Source organism: Geotrypetes seraphini, chromosome 2 (assembly GCF_902459505.1).
Source record: "Geotrypetes seraphini chromosome 2, aGeoSer1.1, whole genome shotgun sequence".
NCBI lineage: Eukaryota > Metazoa > Chordata > Amphibia > Gymnophiona > Dermophiidae > Geotrypetes > Geotrypetes seraphini.
Window position 1 is genome coordinate 318,712,983 of NC_047085.1, and position 13,456 is coordinate 318,726,438.

The 13,456-nt window shown below is 42.0% G+C and overlaps 1 protein-coding gene across 2 annotated transcripts in view; it reads left to right on the top strand.

Moving 5' to 3' along the window:
- The window catches only part of DYNC1LI1 (dynein cytoplasmic 1 light intermediate chain 1), a 141,705-nt gene that overhangs the window by 26,657 nt on the left and 101,592 nt on the right, over positions 1-13,456 (top strand). For both annotated transcript variants that reach the window (XM_033930100.1, XM_033930101.1), the window contains one exon: positions 11,273-11,442. In XM_033930100.1, coding sequence (XP_033785991.1) covers positions 11,273-11,442 — 170 coding nt within the window. The remainder of the gene's footprint in view (positions 1-11,272; positions 11,443-13,456) is intronic.

Here is a 13,456-nt window from a genome sequence, read left to right on the forward strand (position 1 = left end):
TTTTGTAGAGTTGTGGAAATGGTTTAGTGACTGACAAGCAAATTTACATTTGTATGAAGTTTATTCAGTAAAGGGCTTCGGGTGTATGGATAGAGCTCCATTGACGGAACTAGTGCCTTCCTGCATGTTGTGTGCGCGCGCTTGTTTCATACTCTGGCAGCAGCGGTAGTGGGATTTCTCCCCAAGGCGGACTCTGCTTGGCAGTTCCCGCGGCCGGATGGAGGTAAATATTTGGACGGCTCTGAGTGTGTTCTTCACAAAGCCGGTTTCTGACTGAGCGCAAGAGGCGTGCGCTTATTTTCCTAAGTTGAGAACGAAGCAGCATTCATTTATTTCTCTCCAATGTTCATTTTAAGCATTTTATACCATGACAGTGTGAAAAATATTTTAATGATTGGCTGTGGGTAGGTTTTTAATGCATTTTTGATAGAGCCAGCTCATTTCGCCATTAAACAGGCACGCACTTGAGTTTCTGGCAGGAGCTCCGCAGCGTTCACGGAGTTTATTTTGCAGCTGACTTAGGTCATTATTCTGCGGCTTCCCTGTTTTTGGGGTGCTACGCGTCAGGAGTGTTTCAACAGCTTTTGCCAATGTTGCAGTGATATACCTTGTGTGTGTGTTTCCTCACTCTCGCTGCTTAAAAAGACTTAACTACTTTAATTGCGACTGTACTGTTATGCCTCACAGTCTTAAGAAAGAGATTCTGCCCTGTGCTCAGCTGCCCAATCTTGTTTTTTTGCTGTTATTGATTGGCGAAAGGCAAATTGCTGCACACTGATTGTCAGCAGCATGAGAGTACCCTGTGTTTCATACTGGTATCTTCTTGTCTCTTTCGGTGTCCCTGAAGAGTGAGTCTATGGAAGTTTGAGGTTTTCTTCTTCTTTGTGCCTCTGTGCAGTGCTGTGTGTGTCTGGTAGCACTATAGAATTGATTCATAAGAACATAAGAACATAAGCAGTGCCTCTGCCGGTCAGACCATAGGTCCATCCTGCCCAGCAGTCCGCTCCCGCGGCGGCCCAAACAGGTCACGACCTGTCTGAATCACTAGAAGGGGCTCCCTTGCCACCTTGGTATCTCGTTTAAGTCTTGCCTTCCTATCGAAGTCCTAGCCCTCCAGTCTTGCACATGCACGACCTGGTTGGTTTATACTCATTACCTGGTTAACATTCTATACTTGTGTTACATCCCAGCTCCTCCCTCAGTATCCCACGATCCCTTTATCCGTCAGGAATCTGTCCAATCCCTGTTTGAATCCTTGGACCGTACTCTGCTTGATCACTTCCTCTGGTAGTGCATTCCAAGTGTCCACGACCCTCTGGGTGAAAAAAAACTTCCTTGCATTTGTTTTGAACCTATCTCCCTTCAGTTTCTCAGAATGCCCCCTTGTATTTGCTGTCCCCTTTAGTCTGAAGAATCTGTCCCTATCCACCCTCTCTATGCCCCTCATGATCTTGAAGGTCTCTATCATATCTCCCCTGAGCCTCCTTTTCTCCAGAGAGAAGAGCCCCAGCCTTTCCAGCCTCTCGGCGTATGAGCAGTGTTCCAGCCCTCTTACCATTCTCGTTGCTCTCCTTTGGACTCTCTCAAGTACCGCCATGTCCTTCTTGAGGTGTGGTGACCAATACTGAACGCAGTATTCCAGATGCGGATGCCCTCTCTTTCTTTCTCTCTTCATGCCCCCTTTCTTTTTTTCTGTTTCTTTTCTTTCCTTCTGTCTCCCTGCCTGCCCTCTTTCTCCCTCCCTGCCCTCCCCCAAGCCACTGCCACTGCTATCAGATAACAGGCCGCCGGCCAAGCTCTCCCTGCTTCAGGCCCACCAGCATTCCTCTCCCCGACGTCAATTCTGGTGTTGGAGAGGAAGTTCCACTGGCCAGAACTTCCTCTCCGACGGCAGAATTGACGTCGGGGAGAGGAAGGCTGATCGGCCCAAGATCGACCTATTGGGAGAAATGCTGCCGGGTCCTGCCTTTGAGGAAACAGAAAGTAGGCAGGACCTGGCAGCAAGAAGAGCAAATCGCAAGCTTCACTGACCTGTCTCCCGCTTTAGCCCACGAACTGGGCTCTAACATGTACGTGCCGGCTTCCCTTCTCTCCCCCCCCCCCCCCCCCCCCGACATAACTTCCGGTTTCAGAGGGAAGAGAAGGGAAGCCGGTTCAAGCACACGTTAGCCTCCGGAGCATAAATTCTCCAAGCCGGTGTTTTTTGTTTTTTTTGTTTTTTTTTAAATGTTGAGCAGCGGAGGCAGCAGCAGAATTCAGGAGCAGGCCAGTCAGGAGGGGGAAAAAGAGAAGGGAACCCGCTCTGCAATCGACTGGGGTCGCCTGAGCGAGCGACCTGTCGATCGTGATCGACGTGTTGGGCACCCCTGTTCTAGACAGTCCCTTAAACTGGCAGGAAGAGCTGTGTGGCTCCTTCTAACCAGGGACAAGTTACCTATTCTCCCAAACCCACAGAGTAGCAAATGCTATGTGGCTGTTGGAATCATCCCTGAAGCTCTCTTTAGGGATGTGAACTTTGTCTGATAACAATTAGGGTGCAGATTATTTCCCATGGGGTGGTCAATGCAGCTTCTAGATTCCGTCTAGTACATCTTCACTTTAAAGGCAGTAAATTTTTGCCTAACATTGCATGGAGTTAGTACTGTTTTCAGAATTCTGACATATTCCATCTTATATTGCAAAGCTGGATTTTTTTGTGGGAAAGTTCCTTTCTTCTTCCAGAATTTACAGCTCTAGTCCAGCCGTTCCCCGACTTCACTTCCTCTTCCTTTATGCTTTCTCGTGAGGGTGGGGGGGGGGAGAGAACACTGATGTCAGGTCAGGGGGCTTTGGGCATTTTTCAGGATGCTTACAACTTTGAATCTTCCTCCCATTTCAGATTCTTTCTTGGAGTCACCATGTATTGAGCTTCCAAATGTTACATTCGTGCGAGACCCCTTTAAAGTGTTACTGATACTCATGGCAGTAGTTTTAGTTCTTCTGGAACTAAGGGAAGTTACTCCATTTACTTCGTAGTGCCTAAGATGGGGGAATTGGTCAGAAGAGGGCTGGATCTCATTCTGGTAAATTAGTTTCTCAGAGTTAGACATTTCTGGAGAAAAACTGAGAATATTTACAATTTCCCTATGGACACCGAATTTGCTCTATCTTTGCTTGGCTCTCATTGAGCAGCAATATCAGTTTTGGCAGATGCCATTTGGCCTAGCTACAGCTCCATGAACATTTTAGAAAATGAGAGTAGTAGTGGCGTTTTGGCGCAAACAAGAGATTCAGGTACTTTTTTTCTTAGACTGCTTGATTCGGATGTCTTCCAGCTAGGTCAATTTGTCGGACACAAACGGGTGATTTCTTTTATTTGAACTTCTTTTCTTCAATTCTTTGGATGTGAATCTTCAAATTTCCAAAGAGCTCTTTTCTCCTATACTAATTATTGGAATATCAGGGGATGTTGCTCACATAGGAGAGGAATGTGTTTCTTCCCAGAGACTGGGGCGACAGGTTACAGTCTCAGGTTTGCCTTCTTCAGTCACCAAGAACAAGAGTATGGGACTCTGTACGGGTTCTAGGATCTATGGTGGTGACTTCACTGGGAACTTCAGCTTGCTTTCACATGAGAACGCTATAGCAGTTGCTTTTGTTCAGTGGTTCCCGGTATCTCAAGGCTCCAATTGTAGTATCTAGTAGGCTCCTCAAGCATCGCTCAATATAATTTGGTGGCTCAGCGAGATTAATACTTTCAAAGGCATGCCTCGGTCTTTGCAGGACTGGCTCAAAGTCGCCAAACATCCCAGGCTGTCGGGTTGGGGGGCTCAGTGCCTTCAATCCTCAGTGCAAGGAATCGGTACTAGTTCATTCTTCTAGACTGAAGCATGGTCAGGCTGCCGTTTCAGGAGTTTCAGACCATTCTTCTGGAATGACGATAAAGGCCTTTTAGGACAGTGTTATGATAGTGGTATTTCTCTACAGCCAAGAAAGTATGTGATGTACTCAGTTGGCGAGTAAAGTAATGGTTCTACTTCAATGGGTGGAATCTCATCTTCCTCTTCTGTCAGTGCATCATTTTACAGGACAGGAAAAGGGTTTAGATAGATTCTCACCACAAAATCTGAGCATGGACCGTCTGTTGTATGTTAAAATGTACAGCGCTGTGTATGCCTTTCAGCGCTTTAGAAATAATAAATAGTAGTAGTAGTAAAATCTTCTACATCCTGAAAATTGGGAACTATTTGCTCAGGCGTTCCAGCTCTTTGTATAAAGGTGAGATCTCCTAGAACTAGACCTCGTGTCCTCGTTTCAAAATTCAAAGCTTCCTAGCTTCTTCAGCAGACGCAGGGAGTGGCAGTCAGAGGGGGTAGCAGCGTTGCTTCTTTCTCGCCTCTGGTTTCTCTTTTTATGTGTTTTCCCCAGGCTGATGATTAGATGGATTTGCCATCTCAAGCTCGCTTTCAGGGCACAGTAATTAGAGAATCTCCTGATTGGCTGCGCCATCCTTACTATGCGGATCTGATGAGTCTTTCGACGGCTGAACTGTTGAGATTCCTGGTATCTCCAGATTTACTCACCTAGGGTCCAATCAACATGGATATTCGTCCTACTTTGGTATTACGACCTAGCTTTTGAAAAGTCATGGCTGACGTGTAAGAGTTAGGCGAAGCAGGTTATTTCTTCTCTTCTCCAGGTGATACAGACGTTTTCACCTGTGGCTTATGCTTCCTTCTGGAGGCTTTTCCTTTCTTGGGTACTTCTCAACATTGGCACCCTTTCAGAGTTTTATGTTTTATATTTCTTTTTTGGCACAAACTTATTGCCAAGGACTTAGCATTCAATTCCCTTCAGCTTCAAGTGACAATCTTAGTTTGTTACAAGGGCTAGGTATCTCGCTCTTCGCTTACTTTTCAGCTTCATGTAGTTCAGTTCCTAAAAGGATTACAATATATTTGTACACCTCTTAAGAAGCCCTGTCCAGAGTACAGTCTTAAGGTACTTCTTTGCAGTTTACAGAAGGCTTCATTTCAACCTTGTCTTTTGAGACTCTAAAAGGCTGTGATGTTGAACACGGTGTTTCTTGTGGCCATGGCTTCAGCTCAGCAGTTTCCTGAATTGCAGGCCTTGTACGGTGGGAATTCTTATTTCTGATTTACAAATTCTGGGGTGTCAGTTTGGACAGTACCACAATTTCTTTCTAAGGTGGTGTCATCCTTTCTTTTATGCCGCTCTCACTTTTCCTTCCTTCTTCCTGGGAGGAGGAATGGGGAGGCGAGCTTTTCTTCACTGCGTTTTTTAAAACTGCGTAGCATTCTCCGCAATCTGTAGGTTTCTAACAACTTTTAGTCGTTTAGATCACCTCTTTGTATTCTTCAAGGGACATGACAAACGTATGGCAGTCCAAAGCCTCAATCGCTCAAAGGGTCCAGGAGGACATTCTTTACGCTTGCTTTATGGCAGGGAAGCGGTTGGCGGAAGAACTTCATGACAATTCAGCCAGAGCAATGGCGGCTACTTGGACTCAGTCCAGAGGTTATTTCCTTGGAGGAGTTTTGTCACACGGCTACTTGGTCTTCCAAGAATACTTTCTCGGCATTACTGGTTGGATGTGGGGGTGCATGCTGAGGCTGCGTTTAGTGCTTCAGTTGTTGTAGAGGCGGCATTTGCTTCCCACCCAGATTGAGGATTGCTTTGCTACATCCCATTGGTCTCTGGATTCATCTGCTGCTGTTGCTAAGGAAGAAAAAATTATGTTCTTACCTGTTAATTTTCTTTCCTTTAGACGCAGTAGATGAATCCAGAGCCCCACCCTTTTATGGATATTGACTGTCGGTTTTTTCTTTTTCAACTTTTGAAGTCTGTTATTGATAGCTGTATTCTGTATTATTACCTTTTGACATTTGTTATGGGAAAGAAGTTTTTTACATGCTAAGCATATTGATGGTTACGGATGCTTGGGCAAGGAGCAATATTGAAGATGCAGGAGGCGTGCCAGCCATTAGGACCACCTGTTAATCAGTTTCTCTATCTCCACCTGCTGGTAGATGTGTGCTATCCCATTGGTCTCTGGATTCATCTGCTGCGTCTAAAGGAAAGAAAATTAACAGGTAAGAACATAATTTTTCCTTACCCCTTCAACCTATTACCTCTCATTCATACCCCCCTAATTAACCCTATACCTTTTGTCCATTCATGCATCCAAGTACCACTACCATCCCTTTCCACTCATACATACTTTCACAAACAATATTCCTGCCAAAAGCCAGACACAAGACTAATTCTTGAAGTCAATTCTCACAAACACAGACTTATTGACAATAAATAAAATTCTTGAGGAAATAAAGCAAAGTATTTGAAGAAAGTGTGCAGATGTACTTCCTCCTGGTCCTCGGCCCTGCATATATGACAACCAACTTCTGTGCCAAACTATATGTGTTTCAGGAAATCACCTCAAAGGGATCCCTCAGGAAATTCTTAGTGGTGTAATTGTGTATAGATGAGCAACTTTGAAAGCGGAAACTCATTTTTTGGCAGAAGCACCAAACCCTGTTACCAGGTTCTCGAGTAAACCGATGCTTCTCCCGTTCCCACAGCATGACAGACAACGGGACAGAACAAAGTATGCAGATTCCACAGAAGGAACTAAGTCGCTCCACACTGAGCACCCCATATTCGGAGCAGCATTCTGGCCCTTCCAAACAACGTCGCTTGTGCATCTTGCCTCAATACATCTTTTGCCCATGCGCAATGGGACGGAAACCGGGCAGAAGAGAAGGAGTCCCTAGAGCCCCAGAAGACGCTCCAGAGCCAATCAGTGCAGACCAGATCATCAGCTGATAGGAGCCGGGTCCGGACAGATCAACGGGCCGCCACTTTGCGGACAAGATCACAATGAGGAAGTTAAACAGCTGATAGGAGGCAGTTCCAGCAGGCCGCAGAAGATCAAGATAAGGAAGTTAAATAGCTGCTGGTAGGCAAGTCTAGCCCTTCAACAGGCCCCAACACTGTGGTAAGTTATACCGAGGGGGCTTAGGTTATATGATGTCATACTGCTAGCATTCCAAGCCTCCTTCTGGTGATCCCTCATTAGTATTAACATCATTCAGTTCTATACCGTTAAGGGAAAAAGAACTCCTATCAATTTAAATAAAAACTGATATTTTTTTTTTAAAAAAGAAAAATACCTATCAACTTTCAGACCAAAGTATAACATATTTTCACCTCTCATGTCAAATACAAATTAATAAAATTAATGAAAATCAATCCAACCAGCCCGATATTATGACATTTCATTTGAGTTTTAAGTGATGTACAGCTTAATCGGGCCTTCATAATAAGTAGTTTTATTAGCATGAGTGATCTTCGGCAGGATAGAGTAGCCCTTATAGTGCTCTCAACTGCTTCAGTGGTGGGCGAAGTGCCAAAAACTGTTTTCTAGCTGCAGCTATGACCTTAGCAAAATCGTGGAAAAAATCCAGTTTGGATCCCTGCCAGTTTAAGCTCCTTTTTTCCTTAGCTACTTGCAAAATTTCTAACACCTGTGGAAATCTCATTAAATTAAATATTATGGGCCTGGGGCCAGTAGCATTGCTGTTCTTTCTTGATGGGACCCTATGAGCCCTCTCAAATGCCAGAGGCTGAGAAAATTTTGTAGAAAGCACTTTAAGAATAAAGTTCTCCAGGAATCTTATAATATCCTTTCCCTCACTACCTTCAGGAAGTCCCAAAAGTCTTAAATTATTTCTCCTCTCCCTGTTTTCAAAATCCTCAAGTTTCTTTGAGATAAAGGACACTTTTATGATCCGACTGGCACTGGGCCATTTTAATCTCACATTCAGTGATCCGCTTTGGAGTTCTTTACTTGTTGAGTCAGGTTAGTCAGCTCTTCCTGGACCAAGCCTAACTTTGATGAGTTGCCTCCATCAAATTCTCCAACATCTCCATGGAGTCACCTGGCAATGGCACTTTAGAAGGTCAGGCTTTGATCGTTTACCTGATCCCTGAGCAGCAAATGAAGTCTCTAAACATGTCTTGTCTTCCTGAGGCCATCTGGGATCAATTAAAACTGCTAGGAGGAAATAAAATATGAAATAATAAGTAGTAAGTGTGCCCAAGGGAGGAGCTCAGAAGTTACACAGCCATCCCTGTTGCCACCAAGTTCCAGAATCTTCACTAGTTTCTTTAAAAACTTTTTCTTCTTATACTTTATTTCTTTTTAATAATACTTTTATAAATATTTATTCTCAGTATTCCAAATGAACTTATTTGTTATTTATTCTCAGTATTCTAAATGAACTTATTTTTTCGTTTCTTGTTTTCTTTAATATTTTAATGAACCGCCTCTCCCGACATGACCATGTTTCCTATTAACTAACTCAGGGTCGATGTGTCCACCAGCGCTTTACATTAGAACAGATAACAGCAATTACTAAACAAAAAAACAATCTAGAGAATCTATTATTTACATAATCCTCTATAATAAAACCCTAAGCGCGCATGGCACACTTACGATTTCGTGATTTCTGACTCCGTGTCCTTCCAGGTGCTGCAAGTACAAAAAATAGTTCTATCAGTTGGTTTTCAAAAAAGTGATGTTTGAAAATTATTCTCATCCTTTGATATATGTATATCCAAAAAATCTACTGAATTTTAGAATACTGGGTGTAATCCCACATTCGTATTGCACCTCATAGACTTAGGGCTCCTTTTACAAAGGCACACTAATGGTTTTAGCCCACGCTAACCACTACCGCCTCCTTTTAAGCAGGTGGTAATTTTTCATCTAGCGCACGCTAATTTTGTGCGTGCGCTAAAAATGCTAGTGCACCTTAGTAAAAGGAGCCCTTAATGTCCTAAATGTCTATCTTCACAATCCTCAGCAGGGCCACCAAGCACTCAAATACTTTTCATAGTGCTTGGCTTTACGCTCCAAATTGTCATTGGATAATTAACTTATATGTTTGCATTTAGTTTTTACTTTATACTTATTTAAATAAATATGTACTAAAAGTACTTAGCTATATATATATATTCAAACCTCGGTTTACGAGTAATGCGGTTTGCGAGTGTTTTGCAAGACGAGCAAAACATTCCTGCAAATCATGCCTCACAAACCAAGCGTTGACTCAATTTGCAAGCCCCCCCCCCCCGCGATCCGGCATCCCCCCTTCTTGCGTCAACCCCCCCCCCCTTGCCGTGATCCAGCATTTCCCACTCATCACCCAAACACAATTTCTTACCCCGATCTGGCACCAGCACCAATGCACAGGACATGCCGGTACCTGAAGAGCCTCTCTCTTGCTTGGGCTGGGCCTTGAGCATCTGTGCATGCTCAAGGCCCAGCCCAAGCAAGCGGGAGGATCTTCGGGCACCGGCATGTCCTGTGCATTGGTGCTGGTGCCAATGCCAGATCGGGGTAAGAGATTGTGTTTGGGTGGGGGGTGTGGAGTAGTACTGGTGGCCTCGGGGGGGGGGGGGAACAAATCAAGCAAATTTCCCTTCTTATGGGGAAACTCGCTTTGATATACGAGTAAATTGGTTTACAAACATGCTTCTGGAACAAATTATGCTCGTAAACTAAGGTTCCACTGTATATATATTTTTTATTGTTCCTCCATATTGGCTACATGAGGAACGTAGACAAATGCCAGGACTTCTGGAACAGTGTTCTATGGACAGATGAGTCTAAAATTGAATTATTTGGACACCAGAAAGAGGACATGCAGCATTCCAAGAAAAGAACCTTGTACCAATTGTGGAGATGCTTTGCTGCAGCAAGGCCTGGCCAGCTCATCATCACAGAATCCACTATGAATTCTACCGTTTATCAGAGGGTGCTTGAGGAACATGTGAGACCATCTATAAGAAAATTAAAGCTGAAGTGGAACTGGACCCTGCAACATGACAATGACCCAAAATATACCAGTAAATCTACCAAGGACTGGCTGAAAACTAAGAAATAGAGAGTTCTGGAGTGGCCGAGTCAAAGCCCTGATCTTAATCCCATTGAGATGCTGTGGGGTGATTGAAACGGGCTGTGCATGCAAGAAACCACTTAAACATCTCGCAACTGAAAAAATTCTGCATTGAGGAGTGGGCCAAACTTTCCTCAGACTAATGTCGGAGACTTGGTAGATGACTACAAGAAGCATCTCACCGCAGTTATTTCAGCCAAAGTGTGTAACACTAGCTATTAGGGTATAGGGTGTCCTAATTTATTCCTCAATTTTTGTGGATATCTTTTTTTGGGTTTTTTTTATGAGAAAATCGAGGAAAATTTTTGTTGTTTACCTGCAATTACATCACTTTATTTTCCAGAGATAAATAAAATCAAGATTTGACATCAATATGTGAACATTTCTTAAGAGAGAACTGAATATTTCATGGGGTGTCCTAATTTTTTCACATGACTATGGATAGATATCCAGAGCTGAAGTTTTCTTTTGCTAGCTTGAGAATAAATAACATTTGTAAAAAAATCTCTGATATGGGATGACTCTTAAGCTCCATTTATGTTTGTGCTGGGTTGTTGGTTCCATCTAAGAGATTTCATGTTTAAGAGTTTTTAAAATCATATTTCTTACAGAGCAGAACAACCTTGATTTGTTGGGGAGATTCTCCATTCCCCTCCTTTGTTTTTTTGGTTCATTATAGTGCTATTTGACTACTTTAATACAAACTGAAGGTGGCAGTGTAGTCCATTGGGAAAGGAGGCAGAGCTGAAAGATGTGATTGACATCCTTCCTTCTGCAAGAGTTTGCAGAAAGAGGGTATTCACCTATCATGTAGAATCTTTTGCCCTTCTACTACAAAGAAAATTATCAAGGTGTAAGAACCTAATTTTACCATATAGAGGCCTCATAGTATATCCTGAGGTGGAGAAACCTGATCCTGCAAATGAAGAAATGCTTTATCTAGCTTTCGGTAACCTCAATGTGAATATTAAGAGGGAAATATTTGTATTCTTCATTGAAATGTCTGGCGTCCTTTTGGTTTGTATAAAAAGATTAAAACTGACTTTAATGGATTAAAACATGGACTTTAATACCATGAGCCTCCATTCCGTCTCCAGCATTTCATCCTCCCCTATCATATTTGTTGACATCAAGTTCATTAATACATATGATTGTACTGTAAATAAACAATTCATTTACATTTGCAAAACCTTTTTTTCCCTTGAGTACAACTTATTTTCTAAAATGACAAAATACAAAATGATTATACTGGTAGTAATGAGAATATTTCCATGATAAGGATTCATAATAAAAATCTTTATTTTTATTCATAGTAATTAGAGATTTCCAACAATATGAAGAACCAACAGAGGATTTTCCAGCTTCCCCACAGAGAAGAAATACTTTATTGCGATGTGACACAGTTGACAGTTTGATTTTACCTCTGGGTGAAGATACACTTACACACAACCTGGGCATGCCTGTAGTGGTGGTTTGTACAAAGGTTTGTTTCAAATTTGTCATGGTTCTCTTGCATTATACTAGTTTCTATTGTATTTTTTTGTTGTAGATATTGCTGTTTCTCCGAGAACAAGCAGGATATCATCTCCACACTGATGGTGATGACGTCCAATGGCGCCCTGTACAGGAACTACTCTCTAGCAACTTATCAAAGCCTTTGAGGGTGGCCCACTGCACATTTGTGTGCCTTCTGCCTGCCACCATTGTATGGGACCAAGCCAGTCTCTTCTGCAAAGCAGAATGATCACATTTGTCGACATTTCCCCTCAGCTTGCATGTGTTTCACTTGGCAATTGTTGCCTTTATTTCTGCTTTATTTAATTTATATCACATAAGTGTTCATGCAGGACCAGTGCCTTCTTTTCCCTTTTAGCATTCTGGTCAGTTTTCTGCATTGTGCCATGGTTCACTAGGCCCCGTTAGGCTTTAATTATCCCTGTTGAGGTAGCTTTCTGTCAAAATAGTCTATTCATTTTTGCCTCTGCTATTTTTCCTCATATGTCTTTTATAGGTATTTTATAACTGGGGCCTGACCAGAATCCTTGTAAGCTCAGTCTATAGATATCAAGGGGAAGTTATTAGTGGTTGTTAAAAATAGCGCATACACATGTTTTTGGTGCAAAGAAAGTCTGGTCCATCCACAAAGGCATTGAAGATATTGATCTCGGTGTCTCCTGAAGGTGCATCCAGAGCCTCCACCTGGTTGAGAAAAGGAAGACTTAGAGGAGCATTTTCGATATGACATCCAAATCCAATTGGTGAAAATGTTTAAAATTCTCATCCTGAGAATAGCAATTTTTGAACCAGAACAATGTCTTTGTTTTGAAAGGTATTGGAATGTGTAGACTCACCTGGCTGCATTCCTCAGACCTAGAAGCTGGCATATGTTCTGTGCCTTATTGGTGATCTTTTTTTTTAATTTTTTTTTTATTTTATATTTATCATTTCAATTTATCATTACACACAATGATAAGGAAATACTGAAATACAATACAATCAGTTCATGCTGATAAGCAAATAACATAAGGAAATATAGCATCTTACATAGTCCACAATGAGTAGAGGAGAAAAAAAGAAAGAGAATAACAACCCCCAGGGGAGGGGGTACATAAACCAATTTAAGAATTCCAAAATAAAGAGCAGAGTACAGCCTTCCAAACAAAATTAACGCCATACAATCCTGTTCAATCTGGGTGCGTAGAGACACCCTTGCCTTCTAGAAAAAAGCCTAATTGGGCAGGTTCAAAAAAATACATATTTTGTTTCCTGAAGGGAAACCACACATTTACAAGGAAATCTTAATTGAAAAACTGCTCCTAATGATATCACTTTCATTCGGTATGTTAAAAATTCTTTTCTTCTAGATTGCGTCCATTTTGAGACATCAGGGAACATATATATTCGTCCTCCCAAGTAGGACACTTGTTTCAATTTAAAGTACAATTTCAGCAGCAATTCTTTATCTTGATGAAATACAAAAGAGACTAGTAACGTAGCCCGACCCTCTATTTCAATATCAGATGATTGTAATATATCAGATAAATCCATCTGGTCTTCACCTCTAACTGATTCTCCTTCTTTATTTACATTTTTCTTTAAGTAATAAATTTTTTGTAGTGGTGGAAGATCAGATTCTAATATCTTCAATATAGTTATCATGAAATTCCTAAAAATTTCCCGAGGTGACATAAACTTGGGCTATTGGAAAATTTAAAAGTCTCAAGTTAAAACTTTATGTTGATTCTCCAAATTTTCAATCTTCCTCAGGAAAAGCATTTTATCAGAAACTTGTTTAGTCATCAAATTTTTAGTCTCTGTTGTTATTTTCTCTAAATTCTTTATCTCTGATTGTTGCTGCTGAAGTGATGTCTCCAACAGGTTTATCTTAGAAGTTGAATTTAAAGTAATTGAAACAAAATTAGCACATACCGAATGTAGGTTCTCCAAAGCAGTCCAGATTGAATCAAGTGTGACCGCCTGAGGCTTCACAAGTGGCT